Raw genomic sequence first — 24,167 nt, 5'->3', positions numbered from 1 at the left:
AACATACTGCACCGGGTACCAAGTTTATACTCCCTGTCAGCGGTCCCCACTCCTAGCCGCATGTTAGAATCATTTGAAGACTGTAAAGAAAATGACAACGTCTAGGGCTTATTTCCGACCAATTAAATCATAATTTCTGGGCCCTGGCATTTTACAAAAACTCCCCAGGTAAGTCTAGCGTGCAGCAGAGGTTAAGAACTGCTGCTGGCCATGGGAGACAAGAACAGGCTCAGCAGGAATTAAGCACCCGATGGTTTGTGAGCACCCCTCCCCAGATCACCTCCAGGCCTGTGGCCCCTGAATCATTTGTTCTGTCACACAGTGATTTGCATGTGTCTTCTGGCTTCCACAAAAGTTCTATTTGGACATGTAAGACCTTAGCCCTCTAAGGCCTACTGCCCAGTTCCAAATTCCACCGAGGTCTATAAAACACTTTCCACCCACCCAGGAAGCCAGCAGAAGGGGTCACCCCCTACTTTCCGTTAATCAACTGTGATGCTGAGCCCAGGATGCCTGATTCTAGGGAGCAATAGTCACCTCAAAGGAGCAGGGAATGTTCAGTGAGCTCAGAGGGAAGAACAGCCGATGGTTGGGAGAAGGGCTTTTTATTTCACAGTTGAAATCTGCACACAGGGGTGAGGGTAGAAGGATGCAGAACTCGTTTAAAACATCATTCCATCCAGCGACTCTGAATCTCACTGGGCTCCATTCAGACATCTTTATGCTTATTTTTAATCGAAGGAGCAAGAAAGACTCTCCTTAATAACCAGGCAAGAAAGCATCAAGTGTTTTCTCTCTCTCTTTTGGAAACAAGTAGGTGTCTACACGCTTGAATTTGTCACTGTGCTCCAGTTTTGCAGACAGCGATCTGGCTGGCACAAAGACTCCCAGACTCAGTGCCCACAAACAGCTGCACCCTATGGTATCAGCAGGTGCACGGACAGAGCCCAGCGAGAAAATTCCCTGCAAGAACAATGGCACCGTTATAATGCCAAGGGACAGGGCCTGAGGCTCACTACTTGTTCACTCCATCCGAGGACAGGAAGAGCTAGAAACTCAGCCTCAGCTCCCTGGGATTTTGGCCTTTTGGTCCCTGAATCATATGCAGGTAGAGCCCCTCAGGGGGAGCAGCTATATCAGTTCTAGGGTCCAACCAACCAGACAGTGAAATTTAAAAAAAAAAACTGAAGAAAATGTAGTCTTTTCCTTTTAACATATCTTCTCCTCCCGTGGGTCGCATTGCCACAGTCACCAAGTTTACATTTACATCCAAATATGCACACACAAAAAATTACTGATGCATCTCACTCCCTGGTGACTTTATAACAGGTTGCTAGGTAACAGTGCACACAAGTCAGGTTTCAGGACCTCTAGTAAGCCACCATAAAATAGCTGCATGGGCCTTTTGCATAAATAGTGTGCATTTGTTATCTGTTTTCTTATGCCAATTGATCAGTAGGTAAATACTCCGACTGCCAAACTGTAAACAACTCCCCATCAATAGCTGGCTGAAACAGCGGATCACAATAGAAGACACAGTGCTTCACTCCAACCTTCCAACTGGCTGCTTCTCCCCTCAGTCTCTGCTATTTGCAGTACTGGCTCAGGCAGCCACCACCCTCTCTCAGGCTTCCTGAGACTGGAGCTAATTACACCCCATGCCTGATGGGGGGTACTGGGAGCTGAGCCCAGCAGGAGTCGCGTTATCATGCACCAGGTTCCATCCACAGATCAAACCTTCCCGCCTCCCTCCTCATCTTCCTCCAGATTTAAAAAATTCCCTGGAGTCAAGGGGTGAAGGGAATAACACCATACTGAGAGTTTTTCGCCCTCTCCTCACCTCCTTTGCCTCTGTCTGTTAAGTACAGAAACGACCACCACTCCAAGCTATGCTAAATGAATTTGTCCTTGGAGTTGCTTCCCTCAGGACTGTACTAAAAAAGCTCAGAAAAGGAGGCCCTTCTGCTACCATAGACAAGACCTTGGAGGAAGAGCCAGGTTCCTTTACAGGTGACAAAGGGGAAACTGGAAACACGTATTTTCCCACATTATCAAGGAATTTTAAATATAAATCTCAAAGTCTAGATAATCACATTTTCCCTGAGATTGGGATGGGAGAGGGAGAGGGCCAGGTGAGAAGAGCGGAGACCCCAAACTGCATCAATGACTCCATTAGATGCAACTAGTTCCTGTAGCTTGGCCCCTCCCGCTCTCCCTTCCCCACCCCACCCCGTTAATTTCTGGGATTCTCATTTTCTATCCCCCGTCCCGACTCACTCCTTCCAACTGCTGAGGGGCAAAGATCTGGGGTTAAGGGGACATTCTGAAAGACCTGACTGAAGTGCCACGGAGCAAAGGGACTTTGGAGTGAAGCTGAGCCTCTCATTCACCTGGCAATGACATTTAGTGAAATGCGACTCTCAGTCCACTTAAAGGAAGGCGGTGACCAATTATTCTCCATTTAAAGGGTATTGTCAATCTCCAAAGAGCTGAAATGGCATTTGGAAATCATCCTGGGGACTGCCACCTTCACTGAACGACAGGACCGATTCTCAACCGACCTTTCCCCACCCTCTACAACTCCTTTAAAATTTCAAATTGTACTTTTTAAAATGTAATGAGGATCAGCACGGTCCCACAACACGTCTTATCATTCCAAAAAAAGAGTTGGGAGAAAAGAAAAAAAAAATCTAACATCTCTCCACCCCTGTTCAACTTCGCTGCTAAATCAAACACATGGGGAAAAAATGACCAAAAAAGAGTCATGTGTAATTTGATGGTAATGAAAAGTGATATCAATTGATAAGAATACATTTTCATAATTTTTACATTATCTTCTTTTAAAAAGGGATCACAATGGTAGGAACAGAATGTTGTTTTAAAAAAAAAAAACTTTTTAAAAAATTCCACTTTATATGAGGTACCTGAAAGAGTCAAGTTCATAGAGATGAAAGTAAAATCGTGGTCACCAGGGGCTGGAGGGAGGACTTAGGGGGACTAATTGTGTATTGGATATAGAACTTCAGCTTGGGAAGATAAAGTTCTAGAGACCAACAGTGGTGGCAGGTACACCAGAAGGTGAAGGTACGGAACACCACCGAACCGCACACCTAAAAAATGGTTGAAAAGGTAAATCTTATGTAATTTCACCACAATAAAATGAAAAACTTTACACACACACAAACATAACCCACCCACAAAATCCTGAAGAAAAATCATACAGATGATCTTTCTCATTTGCTCAAATTGCAGAAGTGTCATTCCTCAGACTGGTCTGTCAATGTATTCTTTCAAATTAAGACGGTAAAGAACGTGAAAAATACAAAATGAGGTATTCCATATGCAAGTACTTTGAAGAACCCAGGGCAGAAAGAGATATGTCAAATAGGGGCCCAAGGTGGCACAATACAAAGGGCACAAACCTGGCTCATCCTGTGACCTTCCCCCCGCCCCACAGTGAGAATCCCCAAAGGGTAAAAACCAGAGGGAAATCAAAGATCCCTGTTGTTCTGAGACCCAAACCAAAGCCATGCCTACTTCCAAACGATTGCCAAAAAAAAAAAAAAAAGAGAAGAAAAAAAAAAGGGGGCGGGAGAAAGTAAGTCAAGGAAAATTTATGAAAGTGCAGACTCAGACTTGCGGGGAGCCTTGTGATCCTGCCAGCTTATTTTACAGATGAAAATACTGGTAGAGAAAGAAATCGAGACAGAGAGACAGAGGGAGAGAGAACACAACCCTAGTCAAGTACCTGACAGCTTCATGAGAAAATCAGACGCCATCTTAACAGAGATGTCCTGGCTGAACAATGCTGCCGCACTGTTGGCCACATACTCGGAGGGGTCTTTCAGCTTTGTGTGGTTGGCGGGCCTGTCGGCGGCACTCAGGGTAAAGGAGGCGGGCAGGCCGTTATCTTCCTTGGGTTCCTCCTTCACCAGCAAAGGTGAGACGCCAGCCCCACCCTGGCTAGTCCTCTCTGGAGTGTTAGACGTCATCACGGTCCCCACTAGCTCTGTCCCTCCTCCTTCCCTTTGCTGCCCCAGGCAGCCACTGTCACTGAGGTGGGGAGATCCCTTGACATCTGGGTCTGAGGTCTCCTCCTTCACCTTGGCTTCTGTCCTCAGGAAGTGCTGGTGGCAGCGCATGTGGAGTTTCAGGCTGAAGTGGCGAGAGGAAGTGAAAGGGCATAGCTGGCACTGAAAGGTCTCTCCCCGGTCCTGGTGTTGGTGAACCTGACAGAGAAGCAAGAAGAGTGAGCTCGGTGCCCTGCGTTCAGGGAGGGTGCCCGCCGTACATCCACACTCCCCATCCACGACTTCCTCACCCAGCACAGGCCCTCCCGGGAAGAAGACAACCACAGGAGCACTTCATGAGTGCTCCAGGTAATGAGGTCGATCCCCAAACACAAAGCAGGTCCACCAGGTTAAGAGTCCATTATCAGATCTGCCTGCCAATGGACGCAGTGCCAGGCAGAAACTGCCTGATTGTTGAGTCGTCTGATCTCGGTTGCTATCTTCCGAGAAAATATTACAAACCCAGCACAAGGTCAACTTATATAATTATTAGTTAGGGGTCAAAAGAGGCAACCTGTCAAGTAATTCTTCTCACAATAATACTTTGCATGTACCCAATTACGGTCACCCAGAGAATTAGTTATGTTTTGCAAACATAATCTCAATTTTCAAAACGCTGCTCTTAGGTAATGAAGCATGTAGGAAATTGATACCTCCAGGGTATTCCCATTTCATAGACAGGGAAATTGAGACCTCCAGAAGAAGTGGCTTGAGCAAAATTACATAGGAAGAAAGGAAAGCAGGAGAAAAATCAAGGTCTGACCCTCACCAAACATTCTGAGCAAGAGGAAATGGGTTTTTCCAAACGTGGTTATAATATCACGATCTAGATTCTGCTGTCGCAGTGAGAGAATGCAGACTTTTAAACGCAGTTCCAGTCTTGCGTGCATGCGATACCTGTAAAACTGGGAGAAACTTTTTCTTCCTTCCTGTCACTACCAAATTTAGTGCTTGAAAAAGTGAGGAAATCATTGCACTGGCCTGAGCCAGACTTTGAGCTGGCAGGTGCTCATAAGCTTGTAACTTCCCCATTCATCTCTGCCAATGCACTTCAGTGCTGACCTGCTACACGCTGCTATTTCAGGACTGGCCCTCCCTGGAGTAGAAACTGCCAATTGTGTAGATTTGGGCCAAATGATTTGGGGAATCGTGGGATCTGGACAAACAAGAATGTCAGTGACTGGAATTCAAAATCCAAACAAAACTGACCCTGTGTCGTTCAGGGGTGACCCGAGGGGGACTTGAACCCTGGTCTGCGCTGAGGTTAAAGGCACGTTCCTTAACTCACTGCACCACCTGGGCCCTCTGTGTGGGTCTCCCTTCCAAGAGACCAAGTTTTACTACAGCTGTTTATGCCTTCTGAATGCAATCCAAAAGCATTCTTCACCAGCCAAAACATACTTTTAAATAATGTTAAGTGACCAACAAAAGCAAAGAAATTAAAAGTTAATGGTGAGATCCTGTTGCTACAGCACCCCACTGTGGCTTTCTGAAAAAAACAACAGAAGAGATTCTGGGTCCCCCAAAGCCTGAGTTTATCAACAGAAACAACCATAAAAACTTCAGTTGCGGCCAAAAGGCTCCCCTCTGCCCAGGCAGAGGGCAGAGGTGGGGAAACACCCTGACCGACAGCCCTGGCTCTTAACACTGCCGCTCTCTCTTCTTTTCAGACAATGGGATTTCATTTCTCATTTACTTTCTCACAGAATACAGAAGATTCCCCACCAGTTCTTCCACCAGATTCCTACAGGGACAGGCACCTTGGGGGCCTTGGGTCACAGCGCTGCCCCCCCCCCCCCCGGGGCTCCTGACAGGTGCTGCCAAAGGCATGCCCGGAACCAGGTGATAAAGGTCACCCAGAGGAAGGCTCCCTGTGAGGGCCATGCAGGGGGGCGGATTCCGTTTCAGAGGTGCCCTTACATCTCCTGACTCCAGAGAGCACAGAAGCTAATCCAAGAACAGAAGCTCCGGAAGCAGCTTCTGGAAGAAGGAAAAGGACAGAACAAGAGCCCAGGTTCCAAGACAGAAAGGAAGCCCTGGCTGAAAGGCATCTGTGTGCAGTCGTTCACGTGGCTTTTCCACTAGAGCCTGGCCTTGTGTTTAGTGGTGGAAAAATCAGTGCAAGTGGGAAGGAGGAACAGTGTGGGGCTGACTTTGCACTTATGACTCTATTTGAGCTACACCTTCCCAATGGGACGAGAGCTCACGTGTGGCCTTTGAGAGAAGCATGTATCCTCCTGTGGCCTTCTCTCCAACAGAAGAGCACTTTTCTATCACCATTTTATTCTCTTTAGCCTAAGGCTGGCTTGAAAGGCCCTCTTAGTCTGCTAATGCGAAGAAATGCTCATCTAAAGCATGCCATTCTCTCCAGAATCACTCACTCCCTGGTCCCTGGCCACCAACAGTTCCTAGAAGTCATCAGAACTAGCCCTTGGTAGCAGTGAGATGCCTGGGGGGTGATATTTCAGAGCTTGCAGAAACTCTGGGAAATGTACAGTCCATCCCCGAGGGGACTGGGCCAGGCAGGCGAGGGTCTTCCTGGGGACTCACAGCAGACCGAGGAGGGGCAGAGGGCAGCGCCCGGCCTCTGGTCCAGCTTCCTGCCATTACTTCATTAGGGTTCTCTATCCTGGCAGCCCCTTCTCGCCTTTTCTGCTCACTTTTAGCTTATGAATTTCACATTGAATTCCTGTATGCTCACTCATCCAGGGAAGTTGTAAAAGACTTAATGGAAATCTAAGATAACCCCGAGGAAGCTGGAGGCATTTACAAGCCCCTGCTGCCGTTGGTCCTAAAAACATTTGCACAGTATATCCTGGAAGAAAGATGGCTTACCAAAAAAAGTGGCACCTAGTAGGCCCACACCTAGTAGTAAGTACTGTACCTGTCAAACAGAGAACGCAGAACTCCATTTTTCTTAATTAAATTTGTATGATCAATATAGAAGATCATGCACGGGAATTATAACGGTTATTTCTGGGTGGAGAGATGAATGGCTAATTTCATCTTATTTTTCAGTTTTTCTAAATGCTCGTTACTGAAGACAGGTCACCAAGAGAGAAAAGCAATAGAATTTATTCTAGAGCAATTTCTTATACCATCTCATTCATGATTTCTAAATGTAAACATTAATATGCACACAGGCGGATTTGGGATAATGATTATTAGCTACATTTACTGAAGGTCTCTTCTCCAGGCTGGGTACTGGTTGTTTAACTCATAACAACCTCATGGGAGAGGCAGTATGATTATTATCTCTATTAGTGGAAACAGGTTTTAAGAGGTTAAGTGAGTCTTCCAAACTCTTGCAGCTCCTAAGTCATCGAAGTGAGACTTTTTTCTTTCCTGAACCCACAGTGTGAGGTCTTGATCTTTGACTTCAGTGTTCCCGCTTTTTAGAGCAAAATTCATTTTAGAAGATACATCATACATCCATATTTATAGTTTCTGAAGAAAGCAGCAGAGGCTACCTATGCATAAGACCACAGCCTTTACATTTCTGTTAGACTAGATTTGTAAAATTGGGCAATGTTAAAGTATGTCTAATCAAAATAAAATCATGATTTCTTTGATTTAAAAAAAATAAAAACTAAATAAAGACCCATAAGGGAGGTGGCGAGGCTGGAAAAGAACGTACACCTTTGATGAAATTAAACTTGCATGATCCCTTTCTCACGCTTCCCTTATCAAAAGCTCAAGTCAGAGCTCAACAGGTTAGGACACCAGGAGTTTGAATAAAGTAGTAATTTCACACAACTGCTTTATTGTACTGGTTATTGATTTGTTCTGAAAGCATTCCAAGACCCCACGACCCGCAGAGCCCTGGCGGCTCTCATCTGTAACACTGTCATGGCCATGAGTCTGTGTCATCAAGGCACCCAACTCATCTCCCTGTCGTTTCAGGGTCAGTAGTTCCTGCTATTGAAAACCCAGCTTTTTTCCCCCCTGGGTTTATAAATAGGTTGTTTTAAGTGACCCTGAGCTGAAACCAAGCTTACAAGGTGTCAGGCTAGATGCAAGTTTTCTGCTCACTGAAGCTGTGAATTCGCCAGGCCTGATTTCTAAACACAGCTAAGGAGGCAGTAACTAAAACAAGTTTTCGTTGCAAAGGCAGTTCCTTTGAAGTCTCATCTTGCTAATGAAATCCAATTTGGCAGGTTTCAAAGATGGGCTTTTCCTTCGGGGAGAGGTGATCGAGGATGAGGAGGGTTAGAGCCATAACCCAAGTAAACACAGGAAAATCCAACCCACCAGAGCCCCTGAATTCAGTGAATTCTGAAGATGAAGGGCACACTACTCCCAGGAGAAGAAGGCAAATGATAGAAAACAAATCACATCATGGATTTAATTGGTTTTTTTTTTTTTTAATCTTCTAAGCTATTTCCTAAAGTCAATAGAAGTTTTGTTCCATCACACTCTTTCAAGAGCTACAGTTCAGAACAGGGATTACTGATCTATTCCGAAGGCTCAGACTACAAGATTTCGAAATAAGCAAATATCTTAATTACATACATACACTGGGCTTATTTCAGGAAGGGAGACGGCTTGTAAATAATGTCAACGGTTGAGCCCTACTGAAAATATCAGTGAAATATCACTGTCATTATTAAGATGTTCAGTGGCAGTTATTAAAATTAAGTTACTGCCACTGAACATTTATTTAATTTTAATAACTGCCACTGACCGTTTCTGTGTCAGACATTTTGCCGCTATCACCTCCTTTAATCCTGATGATAGCTCTTCCAGACAAGCACCATAGCTCCCATTGAACAGATGAGAAAATTGAAAGCCTAAGGAATAACTTGCTCAAAGCCACGTGGCAGGAAAGTTGCATAATAAGACTGAAATTCACATCTATCAAATTCAAAAGCTCATGCTTGAAGTTGAGTCAAAACGTAGAATCAGTGAGGTCTTCTAAGAAGATTGCTCCATGACCAGGTTTTCCCCTATGTTGCATAAGGGATTCTAGTCAATTCTCTACATGCTTATGACAGACTTGAGCTTTCCAGTGGTTTGGGACATTGAAAATAACGTCCTACACCGACAGCCTCACAGAGGTCACTCAGTCTTGTCAGCATTGGTCCCTTAGCAAAATAAGATAAAAACCCAGGTGCCTTTCAGTGTCCTGACACCTACAAGGGAGCTCTTCTTGTTTTGCACAGGTCTCTCCAGGAGGTGGGCGGGCCCCGGAGCCCTGTCTTTGGTGCTCAGGCCCAGTAGCTCTTGCTGGACTCCACCTTTCCTGCTTTTTCCCAGTTCCTCCTCCCAACACCCCCAGAAATGCGTCACCACGCAAGGCCCAGTGAAGCCGTTGTTCCTCCATAAGAAAGGACAGCTCTACACTACATTTATTATCTGCCTACTGAAGAGTCTGCCTTAAGCTCCTGGCTCTAAAGTGCACTGGCACTGGTGGTTGTAAAGAGACCCTTCTCAAGGGTCCTCATTTGTACTGAATTCTACCTGCTACGCTGAGCACCGTCTCCGGCCACAGCAGCCTCCTGCCCTAGACTGTGTGCAGGGACCCTGGTGGCACCTGCCTCTCTCTGGGGTCCGACCGCAGGTGGCTTACCTTCATGTGGGATTTGAGATTGTCCTTGCGAGCACATCGGAATGGGCAGAGCGGACACTGATGACTTTTTAAACCTGTGTGGATCACCATGTGCCGCTTCCAGTAACTCTTCCTTTTTATAACCAAACCACAAATCGGACACTGGAAAGGCTTCCCGCTTTCCTCTTCTGAGGCTTGGAGGAAGGAGAGAAAAGGAACGTCAGGGAAAACAAGTAGGCACATCGAACCTGGCACCCATGCCCATGTGCTGCTGCATAAATAGCACAAAAAATGACCTAGGGTGTTTTTTTTTTTCCCTTTTGATGATTCCCAGATTCCACCCGTGGGCACGTTTTGTGACTGTTTTGCTTCAAGTAGAAACCCATGTTCACCTAGTCACTTCTGCCTGGGTCCCACTGGCCCAACTCTGACCATCCCGACTGAGGAGTCTCCCGGGCGAGGGCCATCCCTCGCTTAGGAGGGCCCTGCGAGGCCTGTGACCTGCAGGCTCAGGGCACTCCATGCCCCCTCGGCCACCACCAAAGGCTGAATTCAGGGCTTTTGTTTCCTGAAGTTAACCAACAAGCCTGAGTCCCCTCCTAGTTCTCCGATATGGGAAAGGGTGAGAACTAAAGACAGACCCAATGAGACACAGAATAATGCTCTGGTCCTCTGAAAACCAAACAGCTATCATCAACCTCTCAGGCTGAACTCCAATGGAGACAGATTTTCGGATCCCCACTGCTGACTTGTTTAGCGGTGGCTTGTGCAGATAGATGCTGCTGCCAATTTAGCCATCAGGGGGCCCCGGGGTCAGGGCTTTTCATCCTCTTATTTCTGTCCCTCTGGTGGCTACTGACAATGAGAGCCGTCTTCCTTTGCTCTGGACTGGGCCTCACTGTCTGCTTTGGGAAGAGCCACACTAGGCCACCACAAATGTTTCCATTTTTCAAGAAAGCAAACACACCAGCTCCCCCTCCAAGCAAAGCTCGGATCATCTCTTCCGCCCCAGCCCCATGAGGAGGCTCTCTGCTGCGACTGTACGGCTGAGCGTCTGGTCCATCAACTCACACTACACAGCACCACACTAACCTCGTGACGGGGGGGACTCGGGAATGACACCACGGAGAGCTGAAGGCTCTGCTGTTCCTTTCTAAAATCATGAGGAATCCGAAATATTTCCAAACCAGAGAAACATTAAAAAAAATAAAATAAAATAAACTACACGAAGCCATTTAAAATGAACTGATCTCCATCTAATGTGGTAACATGTCCCAGATATTAGGGTCAGAGGATAAAGGAGACACAAAACCACATGTCCAGGGTGAGCCTATGTTTATTCTCTAAAAAAAGAGAAATCAACTGCTGCTGGAACCATTGGGTAAAAGATTAATAGGGAACTTATTTATTTATTTTTGGAACTGGGGGTTGAAGTGGGTGCTTAACCACTGAACCAATCCCCAGACCTTTTTATTTTTTGTTTTGAGATGGTAAGTTAATGCTATGTTGCCGGGGCTGGTCTTGAACTTGCCGTCCTCCTTTTCTTAGCCTCCTGCTGGGAGAGCAGTGCATGCCACCCCACCAGGCTGACAGGGAACATGATAAAGGGTGGATCAAACAACACTCAGCATCACTAGAAATGAGACAGGCACTGTGTGCCTCCTGATAGGCCATCGATGAAATATTCCTATAAAAAAATTAATTAAGCCTCTAATCAGCAGTTTACCAGAAATACATGTTAAAAAATAATAATAATAAGTTAAACCCACCCAGGGAATCAGCCCAATCCAGAATGTGGGAATTCCTCAGGGGAAATGACCCAATTTCTTCAATATGTAAATGGCATTTTAAAAAGGGAAGGGATTATGGACTTTAAAAAGTCTTAAGGGATATATAAGACAAAGGAAAGGTGGGAGATATATCTGGATCCCATTTAAACAAAGCAATGGTTAAAAGAAAAGACATTTTTGAGATTGTGGAGAAAATCTTGATTACTGCCTGGTGTTCCGTAATACCATGCAGCCACCGTAGATCCCGTTCGATGTGACAGTGGCAAGGTGGTTATTTTTTCCAAGTCCTTATCTTTTGGAGATATAAAAATACGAAAGTATTTACAAGCCAACGGACATGGTATCTGGGACTTGCTTTGAAATATCTGGGCAAGAAAATAACAAAGAGGGAGTGGAAAAATCGGCATGAATAAATGAAACAAAAAATGACATCCACGTATCTGCATGAATGTTTTCTGGAAGTGCACCCAAGAAACCCCTCGGCAGTTACTGCGGTAGGATCGTGGATGAAAGGGCAGTTTGGGGTGGAAACCTGTATTTTTCTCTTTCTATCCTTCTGTGCTGTTTGAATTTTTAAATGCACACATCACTTTCTAAATTTTAAAAGGAAACATCCCAAGTGTATACTTTAAGATAATCTCACACTTATTGAGTCAATTGACTTTCTACTCTACATGCAAAGGGCCACTTGAAGTGGACGGAGTCCTGGAATATTCTGGAATAAAGTTATGGAATTCAAGAAATGCGGTTTTACCGAGATGGGTACAGGCGACACTGGTTAGTTTCACGGAGCAATTTGAAGAATCCTGTGACTAAACCTGTGCCCTTCAGGCCTGTATGGTCCAGCTCCTTGCAACGTGTCCGCTGCGGGTACTTCCTTGCTTGAATGGGGTGGGGTGGGACTGAGGTGCCCTTTCACTGGGGGGAAAATGCGCTTGTGCAGGCCTGGGGTAAGAATCCTTGCTCTCAGTCCACAGGGCCCATCCGTCTTCTGCCCCGTAGGCTTTTCTCTTTCTTCCCTTCATTTTTATTTCTCGATCCTGACATCTTGGTCACAAGCCCTCCAGCTGAACAACAGATCTGAGAGAAAGGCCCGCATCAGGACCCTAGGTGAGAAAACGGTCCTTCAACAGAGGGAAAAGAATGACCGTGATGCCAGTTTGGGGTTGGAAGGACATCAAAGAGAAGGAGATACAAACAGGCTGCTCCTGGTCCCCAACTTCAGGAAGTATTTCCCACTAACCACAGCCTGCCTAATTTTACAGAACTACCTAGGAGAGGGGGAAAAAAAAACCCGAGATGTCCTCCACTAGTCAGAGACTGAATGGCACACCAGAGGAAAGCCATAAGAAGACATGAACTAGAAGAACAAATATGGCTAGATGGCAGGTTCCCCTACCACCTTGCCTTGCCTAATATGACCAATGTGCTTCCTAGTCTCTCAGACACCTTCCCAGCCACCACCCTAATCAACAATTTTATATTTCAAGTGTTATGATAGAGTATACTACATTAAATCCTGCATATTAGTATTTCATATAAATCCATTTCATTTTGGAGCTAGGCTTCCTTAGTCTAAATTAATACCAGAATATGTATGAATTATGCACGAATTATGGTGTCCTTGGGTTGACTGGGAGAAAAATTAGAATCCTCACAATAAGAATAAATGCAAGAAATGTGGCCAAACAGTTACACTCCTATAACTGGAAGGTCTAACCGATCATGGCAGCATAGAAAGAAAATAGAAGCTAAATGGCAAAAGTCAATAGAAGACAAAGACTGATTTTCAAATTTGGCCAGTAATCTCCCCTAGTAACATTTACATTTTTATTTATTCAAGGAGGAAATGTCACATTTTAGTAGGACATCCTCCATGTGTACCTGATGTTAACTACTTCGGAGCAGGAGGAAGCAGGAATGCGTTCTATTTCCTAGGCCAAACTATTTTCAGGGAACTGAGAGCTATAAATTTTCACTCTGATTTAGAGCTCGGGGAGACACAGTCACTTCCTCACAATGAACCATGCGTTCTTGGGGCAATGGGACTGAAATGTTCGTAATTTTTCCTAGTTGACAACAGCCTGATAAACAGCTTCTCTTCTTCTTACTAACTAGTTAGTAACCGTGCAAACAAAACTAAATTCCACCAAATGCTAATAGACCCAGTGGGAGCAAGAGCTGCTAATTTGCTCCTTTGGATAAACCCCGTTCTCTTTATAGGCAATCATATTATTGGAATAAGAGAGATAATGAATGTATAGAAAACGCCTGTCACATGGTAAATGGAAGCTCTTGGTAGTGGCAATTGTTGCAGTGATAGCAATGACTATAAACTCTAGGTGTACCCTCCAAAGCAGAAAACTCATCCTCAGAGCAGATGCAAACTGAAACAACTGACAGCACATAAAAAATACGCAGCTCCAGGCCTGGCCCGCCATGGTAATAAAGGAATGGAAGTCCATTGTGCTGCCAGGAGAGGGTCTCACTCAGCCTAGACAAACTCCTGATGGCTCAATTCAGCTCAGCAGGGATAAAAGAGATGGAAGAGATGGAAGGGCAGAGGAAGAAGGAGGAGAGGGCCGTGGCTGGGGCAGGGACTTACCTTACCTTTGTGTTTCCAGCACTGTTAACAGTGCCAGGTCTGACACAGGTTCCCCCTGGTCAGTGTCGTTGGCTGTGATGAGACCACACGGAAAGGGCTGGGCTGAGAAGGCCAAGTAAAGCCCCAGCTGGGAGTGGAGGGGAGAGGTGCAGGAGGTGCCAGGAAGTCCCAGTGGACCAGTGTAGCCCCTGGGCTGATGCCTCTCACACAGCAGGCCAACACCTGGCCTGAATGGATGGACAGGTGAGCAGGTGGATCTTGTACTCAGGCCTCAGCCATCTCCAGAAATGAACTCTGAACAGCTGATGTTAATAATGGACAGTGTGGACTATACCTTTAATAGAGGACGTGATACATGCTCAACTCTCCGCCATGGACAAGTTCTGCCCAAAGCAGAGGTGACCTTGTGGGAGGCTTGATCGGGAACTTTAAGAAGCCACACATTTCAATTCAAAAATAGGAAAAAAAAAGTTTGTTTTGAGTTAATAGACAATTAGGTTAGGAAATAAGCAGTAAGTAATTGCAAGGTGTGTTAAAAAAAAAAGGAGGAGAAGGAGGAAGAAGAGGAGGAGGAGGAGAGGAATCTTAGAGATAATTCCAAACCAGCCCAATTTACAGATGAGGAAACTAAACTTTGGTAGTATGTTTAAAATTTTTCTGCAAGTGACCTAGTGGCATGGCTAGGATTAGAGCTAATCTCTACATTTCCAATTGGGTTTTCTACCCTATTGTCTAAATATAAGTCCACAAAACAACAAAAACAAACTTTGATAGGACTAAAAAAATATTGTTAATCATGGAGAGTTTTAGTCACTTAGGTATTTTCTAAACAAATGTCACTGTTCTATAGACTTTGAAATCAAACTTTCTCTGCGTAAATGTTATGTGGCAATTTGTAGAAAGTCAAGAGCCTTTGCAAGTGAGTAAATCTGCATACAGACCTGGCCACACACACAGAAGTTCAAGATGCCAGCTGACCTTGTAAGTGCATAATCCATGCATCATTACCATCTCCACTTCAGACTTTCAACACCACTGGTGCACATCTGTGTAGGATAACCTATCTTCCCTTCTAATAATATGCATGGATATTATTAAGGATACAAGTAATATTATTTCTAATAATATACATGGGTATTATAGTGAATAGAAACAGTATTATTTCTAATAATATACATCTTCTAGTGGAATTTCTTGGGCATATATCTCAAATGCTATTTCAGGTCAACAAAAAGCAAAATCGTGTTAGCAAAGGATATCAATGGGTGTACCTGCTGTTATTCATGCTGCCATTATCAATGCATACTCTAGCAAGTATTCAACAAAACTAAGGTACAAGTCTGATATTGACAATCAGCCTAAGTTTAAATCTTTAGGGGAATATTACTGAGATTAGTGACAGTTCTGAATCTTGGTTAAAAAGTGAATTTGCTAAAGGTTCATATATGTGATCACTCACAGATTAAGGCTATAATAAGCATGGATGAAAATATCAGGAGAGGTCATCTCCTGCTCTGAACTTTCTAGGCTCCTGCAATAATTTTAATAACATCCTATAAATATGAAAGGAAACAGAATCCGGAACACTCTTATGCATTGACCCAGGAAACAGTTTCAGCTCTCTACTGTGTGAGACCAAGTTGCATGTAAGTATATATATAAATTTCATTCGGGACCGTGGGGTGTTCTGGAGACCCTCTCTCTGAAACTCTCCCTGGTATTTCTTTAACTAGGAGCTGGGCACCCAGGACTCTTGTTGGCCTTCTACAAGAAACTTTGTCTTGAAAATAAAAACCATTTATTTTATTCTTAGCTGCAACAGAACAGTAGCTTCAAAGAGAATTGAGTCAATGTGTGACATTTATCTTTACAGCAAACAGACATCATTTTCCCTCTATCGTGTCCCCTTTCAGAGAAGCAGTGTAGCATGTGCTGGGGGGGGTGCAGGGTCACATGAAAGAAACCTCCTGCTCCAGTGTCACATCTCTGTGGCGGGGTGGAAAGGCTACCGAGGGGTGGACTCTTAAGGAATTAAGTACACCATGACTCGGCAACAACAAAATCCTGTTCAAAAAAGAAGAAGAAGGCCAGACCTAAAAGACACTTTTTTTTTTTCATGGTTTGGACTTCCCTCGACCTAAAGAAGGTCAAAGCAATGCTGGTGTCTAAATTACTCAAAACGGGATCATCTTCTCCGGTGCACAGCTCTTTGAGCTCTTTGGAACTCTAGAATCAACTTTATACGCTCTTTTTGCAACATTTTGGGAAACAGCTTTTAAAAAATTAAAAACTGAAATCAGGAGGGTGTGTATTTTATTTTTGTGGCTTTATATTTGTGTGTGGCCAGGAGGTGAAGGTGGAAAGCGTATTATCTGTTTATTTAAGTCATCAGGCAACAGAAACGCTTTCCCTGCTATGAGAAGTCAGCCCACCTATTTTGAATTAAGATTTCTTTCTAAAATGCAGAGAAAAAAAATAATACTAATGAGAAATGTTTAAAAACAGGGCTGTCTGTTTGCTATCAAGATAAATGTCACACATTAACTCAATTCTCTTTGAACCATACTCTCATAATCCTTCTTAGGTAAAGTCGGAGTCCTATTGGAATCTAGTTCCCAGGTTGCCCTGAGATCAACAGTATAGTGTGGAAGCTGGCGGGGTGGAGAGAGGGAGCCGGGAGATACGGGGATGGAGAAAACCGTCTACCCCTTTCCCTTCTACTCCGCAGACTGCAAAATCAGTGATCATGAGCTGAAAAGATAAATAAAATCACTCGATGGATTCCCTAACTCACCATCAAGCTGGGCTGCTGAGGAGCAATGACATTCACCTTAACTGAAGAGCTCCCTGGGGCCAGTCCATCCAAGAAAGACGCAGAACCTGGGCTGAGGATGTGTCCACATGGACGTAGAACAATTTCAAGGGCCTCGTGGTTTTGAATCTTTCCTCTTGAATGAGTTTTTTAAAAATGAAAGATTCTTTTTTAATGTAATTACTCCACGGATGGAGTTGTTTCACGGGGTCTTGGAGTGTGCACAGAGGCATGGGGAAACAGGGATGGGGTCACTCGGCAGGGGTCATCCAGCCCAAATCTGAGGAGTTCCTTTCCCTCTTCTTTTGACTTGAACATTTTGAACATTCATTAAGATATTAAGTGTTTCAGCAAAAGAATCAATTCAGTAAAAAGAAGAGGGGGAAAAAATGATCTTTCTAAGATCTCCCATGTTAAATTCTGCTGAGAAGACCTTGGAGATGTTGGCCTGGGCTAAGTGCATCTAAATTAAAAAGGGGAAACATTTTTTTACCCTCGGGTGCATATCCTACAACAAAACAAACAAACAAAAAGTTTGTGACCCCTTTCTCCTCTTTACATGCTTCTAATCATTTGGGTGAAAAAGTTACATTTCACAGCCATTCCTGGCTATTCCAGAGACCACTTTAAAATAACAAAGCCGCTATTAGTTGGCCTTCAGGAGACATGGTTTTATCACTCACTTCTTTCCAAGCCTCTAGTCAACTAAGTTTATTATTAAATTTGTATAAGCTTTTCCAAGTAACTAGGGTCCAGACAAAACTGTATTGCAAAGAGCATTCATACATTTATGCAATGAGTGGAATCAGAGAATATACACAGAGCCTTCATTCTCTCCACCACTCTAAATAAAATTTCTATAAATCTGGAGTAATGTATTCCACTGCAGCATTACCCAGCTCCCTCTCCTCTTCTTGTTTCCTGACTGTATCCATGTTTCTCCTTCTTTCACCAGATGGCAGGTGAGAAGTTACAAGAAATGAAACTCAGAATTGATAAACATTTCGAGGTTTTATGGACACTTCTGAAACTCGGGAGGGAATGGTTTGCATCAATGGAGTCATCCAAGTCCCAGATACCCATTGTCTTAGTTCTATTCTGCTGTTTATACAGTTTTCAAGTAATTATAATTAGGCATATAGCTCACTCAGCCTTTTAAATGGAAGTCTGTCATGAATACATCAAATTGATGTTAGCTGTGATCATTCGGTCCAGTATGTGCCGTCCCAAGCACTCTACCAATGTTGTCTCAGATAATTGAAAGTTGGCCAGACACACACAGTGGTGGTGTTTATACCAATGAGCAGACACGCAGCCCACTTCCTGTTCCGGTCCGACAGGATATCCCTTAGGAGACATCCGAAACCCCTATTTCCATCCCCAGAAACGTGTATTTATCATGCACACAGCTTTAAAGCATACCAGCACACAAAGTGACATTTCCATTGTAAGAACTCAAGTGACTAAATCTCTCCCTTGGATGATTAATTGTGAATGCTAAGGCTCTATGTGACAGTGACCTCTCCTTCGGAAAGATAGTCTCCCCTAGAAAAACCCACGATTCAGATTTTCCAATGCACATTCCTTCAGATTGGATTTGAACAACATAAAGCATTTGCAAGAAATGCTTGGATCATGTTTCACCATTATTTTTTTAAGAGTTCTTAAATGGCAAGAAATGATAGAATAGGATAAATAAAAGGTTTAAATTCTACCCCAAAAAAAGGTAATAATAAAAATGCTCACATAAAAGTGTATATTGTGATAAATTAGGGCAGAGTAGTTAGTGATTATACAAAAATCCATTTTTACAGAGGCAGCAGGGCGCTCCCTTGCCCACTATTTCAAAAGCAGTGGTTTTTTCCCTCTGTGTTCAGTGATGCTTTGCACTCCATGACAAAGATGCTTTGATCTTCCCCATTAAATATATCTGGTATGGACCTAGCCTGAACTTGGTAAGGGGGAAAAAAAAAAAACTGTATGAAAGGGAGGGAGTACTGTATGTCTCTAAGATTATTCATTACCTTTCAAAAATGAAGCTATTTGTGAAGTCTTTGTGTAACACACACATGAAAGACTTACTACGCTGCTTACTTAAAGTATTTGTTGTGCTCCTGCTTTTTTTTTTTTTTTTTTTTATTCCTTCCCCAACTCAGACGGGGACCCAACTGCAAAAGGCAATGAATAAGACCCGCAGCTGAGAGCCACAGACTTACCCAGTGAAGGAAAGAAAAGAGTCCGTACCTGAACTGGAGGGTTTGGAAACTCTTCCCTTGGGAACAGGGAGTAACAATAATTCCAAGGACTGTGGCGGTGGCGGCGGCGGGGGTGGTGGTGGAGGTGGCGGTGGAGGCGGCGGGGTTACTTTTTCTGGCTTCTTCTCAGAAGGCGGTGGCGGTAGAGGGTCCTCGGGCAACAGGGATGACTTCTCAGCCAGGAGGCTGCCGGCAGCCCTTGCTGCGACCTCTTTCAGAAGGGCCGCTGAGGAGGTCATAGAAGCCAGGGACAGGAAAGAGCTGGCCGGAGGTGGGTGCTCCTGACCAGGAGTCAAACTTCTCTCACTGACCTTTTTGGACAAAGCTGCCAAGGTCGAACTGGCAGACTGGGAGCTAAAGGGGGAGGAAAAGGACTCAAATCGCATGGTCTCCTCCGTCCTGGTGAGAGATTTGTCCTGCAGAACAGCATTGGCTGCGGCTTTCAGCTTGAGGATGGCTGAATCCGGGGACAAGCCGCAGGTGGTGGTTGAGTTTGGCAACCACTTACCTTGATTCCATATAAAACGGTTACTTGGAGTGTATTGGTCATTCTGCTCCTGCTTCTCAGCCAACTTCCTGGCCAGAACGCTGAGCTGCTGGGCATGATGGGACGGTGGGGAAAAGGAGAGGTTCGAGCCAATGTTCACAGGGGACTCCACTCGGCCATTGGCCGTGGCCGTGGCTTCGAGTTTGAGGGAGCCAGCCTCCAGCAGCCTCCTTAAGTTGCTGCTCAGGGGTTTATTGGAACCTGGAGGGTCATCTTCACACAAAGAAGACACTCCGGGGGACAGGTGGTCTTGGCACTGCAGTGAGTCTCGCAGGACCTCACCATCGAGTGCCACCAGCTCCAGCGTGTGGCTGCTGGGAGTGGCACTTCCCAAGGAGGTGTCGGGGGAAGTGGACTGCTCCTGGATCCGGTCCTCCAGAGACAGCTTATAGTTCTCCTGGACTTCTCCATAGGATGCTTCTGACGGAGTCTCCGAAGAGTTTCCATACCAGTGCTCTCCTTCACTGAGTTCTCCCTCCGCCTCTTCCTGCCTACTAACATCTGGGGGAATTAAGAAGATCGGGTTTACTTCCAAAGTGAGCAACAAGTTAGTCTCAAGACAGCACATGGAGACAAGCCTTCCCTTCCCTTCCACCCAAGAACCCAATCAATGAAAGTCAGCAAGGGCCCAAAGAGCAGTCAGGAGCTGAATCAGGCACAGGCATGATGCTGAACAGGCAGAGGAACACACACCCCACGTACCACCTGTATTCATTTTTCCAGTAATTATTCAGGGTAAGTTGGTTGAGAAAAGCAGAAAAGATTAAAAAAAAAAAAACAATCTGGTGAAGAAGTGACAGTGAAACAAAACAAAACAAATGGCTATTTTGAATGAATGGGGAAACAGAAAGAAAGCGGAATCCTTGCAAAAAAAGGAGCACCCTATCTTCAGTAGAGCGTCAGAAGTCACAAGCAGCCTGGTAGGTTGGGGAAGCTGTTGGCCGTGAGACAAGACAGTGGGAATTCGCTTCCTCACTTTCTAACTCCTGACCTCAGAGGCAGGTCACTTACCTGGTTTTGAGGCTTCATTTCCTCCAACATAAGATGCACGTAACTTTTTCAAAAGCTTCTCCAAATACGTTAACAATACTTGCCTGACTCCCTTCACTCTATGAAGCTTACATCCTAAAAAGCATGTGACCAAGTTTTGCAAACAGTTGAGCACTGTATAAAAGCCAGATCTTATTAGCAACGCCATTCGCCATACCGATGCCCTGCCGCCACGGCATGCCCACGTTCTGGGTGCTACTTGCTTGAGGTCTGAGATTTCAATCACCAACATGCTTGTCATGTCCTCAAAGCAGTGATCAGCGTGTTCCTTCACCCTACTAAGAATCCCCTTGAGATATTTCCTATTCATTAATTTATTGATCTGCCACCAGCTCTCCCACGGCCCCCATGCACCAGCTAGGTGGACTCTGCCAGTCCAAGAGCTCTTGGGAGCTCAGCTGCGTTTCTGTCTTTGCTCATGAAATCCCATCTGTAATGTCCTTCCACACCCAGCTCCAGGGTTTCTTCCTTGCAGTTCTCCCTAGAACTCTCAGAACGGGTCTCTCCTAATCCCTTCGTTCACTCGTTGGACCAATAATGAAGGGATACTTGTTGCATGTCAGGAATTGTTCTAGATTGTTCAAGACTGTATTCTAGATTGAACAGCATTAAACAAAAACTAAGACCCTGCTGTCTTGGAGCTTACGTATCAGTGGAGGAGAAAGACAGATGTTAAACAAAGTTAATAAATAATAAATCATATAGTATGCCAGAGGGGTGATAAGCGCTGAGAAAAACAAAACAGAAAACGTAGAGCAGGATAAAAAGAATGGACGCAAGTTGTAATTTTAAATAGAGTGGACAGGGTGGGGCTTCACCTAGGCGGTGACATTTGAGCAGCTGTCCACGCACGAGTGTTCCGCGTGGAGAGTCACTGTGAAAGCCCCAAGGACATACCTGACGGGTCCCTGGAACATCAAGGAAGCCAAATGGAGTGAGGGAAGGTCAAAGCAGTGGGAGGGGTGGTCAGAGCATGCGTGGGTGTGAGTGTGCAGCTGTGCTGGAGCGAGCGTGTGAGTGACAGGCTCTCAAGTGTGAGCTGTGAGTCTTCTGCATTTGGCAAAACTGGGAGCCAGAGAGGGTGCTGGGTGGAGTAGAGAGATGAGGGGACTTACAGTGCCAAAGGACAGTCCTGGCTGCTGTGTCCAGGTTGCAGGTACAGGGTGGGGCAGGGAGACCCAGGCAGGAGGCTGAACCCAGGTGAGGGAAGGCGTGGCTCAGCTCAGGTGACACTCAGGAAGTGCCCTGAGTGCATCTTTGGAATGCGCAGCTGGCATTCTCTTCTTCTGTTTATAGTTTTTTCATATTTCATATCACTTTAAAGTGTCTGTCTCTTGTTGGCTTCCTTCCTACAATGGTGCTCCTTGAGGACAGGGATTGTGCTTTATTTTCTGCTTCTCTGGCAGAGTTCAATGAATGTTTCGGGACTGAGCCAAATTCCTCACTGTGCCAGGCTTTGCCACATCACAGGCTGTTTCTTTTCAGAATAGAAACAGCTAGAGCTAGTAATGCATGAACTACAAGCTAATACATTGATCTTCCCATGCTATTTAGAGAAGAAATGTCACAAATGACAAATTCTCTTTCACTAAGCTAAAGTTCTGCAACTCTTTCCTGAGATTCTTTATTAAGTTATCAAGAAAATGTAAAATATCAAATGGAATTTGCTGGGAAAAAGCAGGTAAAATTGAATTTTCTCTGTTAAAACCAGTCTGGTTCCTTGAGATTTGCCACATTTCCCTCTGCCCACTTGATTTCAAGATTTTTCATCTCTCCTGAAATTGGCGGTGACCCCAAACTCCTCAGCTCCCCAATGGCTTCTCCTGGGAGGGATGCTTTTTTACCAAACATCCAGCAGTCAACATCAATTTTAACAATAGGGCTAATTTTATGTTTCTTTAGCAAACCACCTTTCTTGATTTCAGACTAAATATCGCATCCTTCCAAAGAATCAAATGGGAATTCTACTATAAATAGCAAAAGAAGTAAAAGATTTAAAAATCACTCCAGCAAGAATTAATTGATCACTCTTCTTCGATCTTTATGGATACTCATGAAATAAAAGAACGGGAACATATATGCTTCCAAATTAAATATTTTTATATTATATTTTTTGTCAGATACAGAGAGATAACCCTGGCCCTGAACCAGTACAGTAAGTGGCAGCTAACAAGGTCTATAAAATCAGGTTTTGAGAACCATAAAGTTACAAGCACACGACCGATTTTGTCATTTTACTCCGACTGTTAAATACACTAAAGTTTACTGATCAAATCAGAGCCACATAGCCACTAAGAACTAAAGCCAGAACCAAGAATCCAAAATCTTTGCACTCCTGGCCCAGGAGCTCTCGGCAAAACTTGTCACCCAACCTGCTAGGGGACTTCCCTGTGGCCACTTGCACAGAGGCTCTGAGCAGCATCCCTGCCCTCCCACCCCAACCAGCCTTCCAGACTCTTGAGTCAGAGGTCAGCATGGGGTTCTCCTGGATACGGGCAGCATGCAGGCTCCCTCACGAGATAAGCCTTGGAGAGGTGAGGACCCATCATTCCAGGACCCCAACCTCCAGGTCTCTTTTGGCGGCATCTTCTTTGTTGCTGTGGGCACAAGTTGATTCAACTGCCTAAAGAACTTAGGCATAGTCTCAAAGGCAAAGCCTAATTTCCTAACTCCCTCCATACTCTCAGAGAGCCACATGTCCCCCTCCCAACGTGCTGAGGCAGTGAGTGTGCCGAAAGCTGAAGAAGTTGTCGATGCAGCTTCGGGGACATCGAATGTTCTAGAATGATACAGACAACGAATATCTATGGTTCAGGCAACTTTCCCAACCTTGCCAAATCACAAACCCAAATCCAATAAGCAAGGAACCAAAGCATTTCCTACGCAGAGCGGTTTATGTCCCCGGAAATACTTGCATTTTTCTCAATCATCTATTCCTCCATTCGTTGAGATGTAATCACTGAGATGCACACTCCTCAGGACTGTCAGAAAACTTGGACACATAGAGAAAAAAAAATATATATATATATGTGTGTGTGTGTGTGTGTGTATGTGTGTATTTTTCAACTCATAATACTCTACTAGTCACTTTTCCAAAGATGCTTCTTGTAACATTAAAGCTATCCAAGTAATAAACCATCAAAGAATTTTAGTATGCGGTCTCAAAAAAACAAGAACAGAAATTTGAGGGGAAACATCTAAAATTATTCAGCATCCCATGAGGTCACATGAAAGGTGCAGGAAGCTTAGAGAAAAATGAATGTAAGATAAGTAAGGTTGTGAAGAGGAAAAATCAGAAGAGGTGCAAACAATATGATTTCAGTTCACAAAACTGCAAGGATTTTTCTCCCAGAAATATTGTTTATTTATATTGACGAATTTATTTTGTCTGCCAGGCTCCTCTCTGTTTTCATGTTCCGGTTCACAGAGGAGGGATTCTTGGAGGATGCTCTGATACAGCTGCTGTGAGCACCCCTCAGGGCACCCTGCA

The 24,167-nt window shown here is 44.6% G+C and overlaps 1 protein-coding gene across 9 annotated transcripts in view; it reads right to left on the bottom strand.

Moving 5' to 3' along the window:
- ZNF827 (zinc finger protein 827) overlaps positions 1–24,167 on the bottom strand; it is a 162,749-nt gene that overhangs the window by 110,403 nt on the left and 28,179 nt on the right. For 4 of the 9 annotated variants that reach the window (XM_081304774.1, XM_081304775.1, XM_081304776.1 and 1 more), the window contains exons 1-4: positions 20,639–20,988; positions 19,070–20,128; positions 9,640–9,812; positions 3,749–4,229 (exon numbers count right to left, since the gene is read on the bottom strand). In XM_081304774.1, coding sequence (XP_081160900.1) covers positions 3,749–4,229; positions 9,640–9,812; positions 19,070–20,128; positions 20,639–20,987 — 2,062 coding nt within the window. In that variant the 5' untranslated portion in view covers position 20,988. Of the gene's footprint in view, positions 1–3,748; positions 4,230–9,639; positions 9,813–19,069; positions 20,129–20,638; positions 20,989–24,167 lie in introns of those variants that run through there. The other 5 variants (XM_081304778.1, XM_081304773.1, XM_081304772.1 and 2 more) reach the window with 2 other exon arrangements.

This window comes from Spermophilus citellus (genome assembly GCF_964194105.1).
Source record: "Spermophilus citellus genome assembly, chromosome: 8".
In the NCBI taxonomy this organism is placed as follows: domain Eukaryota; kingdom Metazoa; phylum Chordata; class Mammalia; order Rodentia; family Sciuridae; genus Spermophilus; species Spermophilus citellus.
Note: the sequence above shows the minus strand (reverse complement) of the source record. Positions and strands in the feature narration are given on the sequence as shown.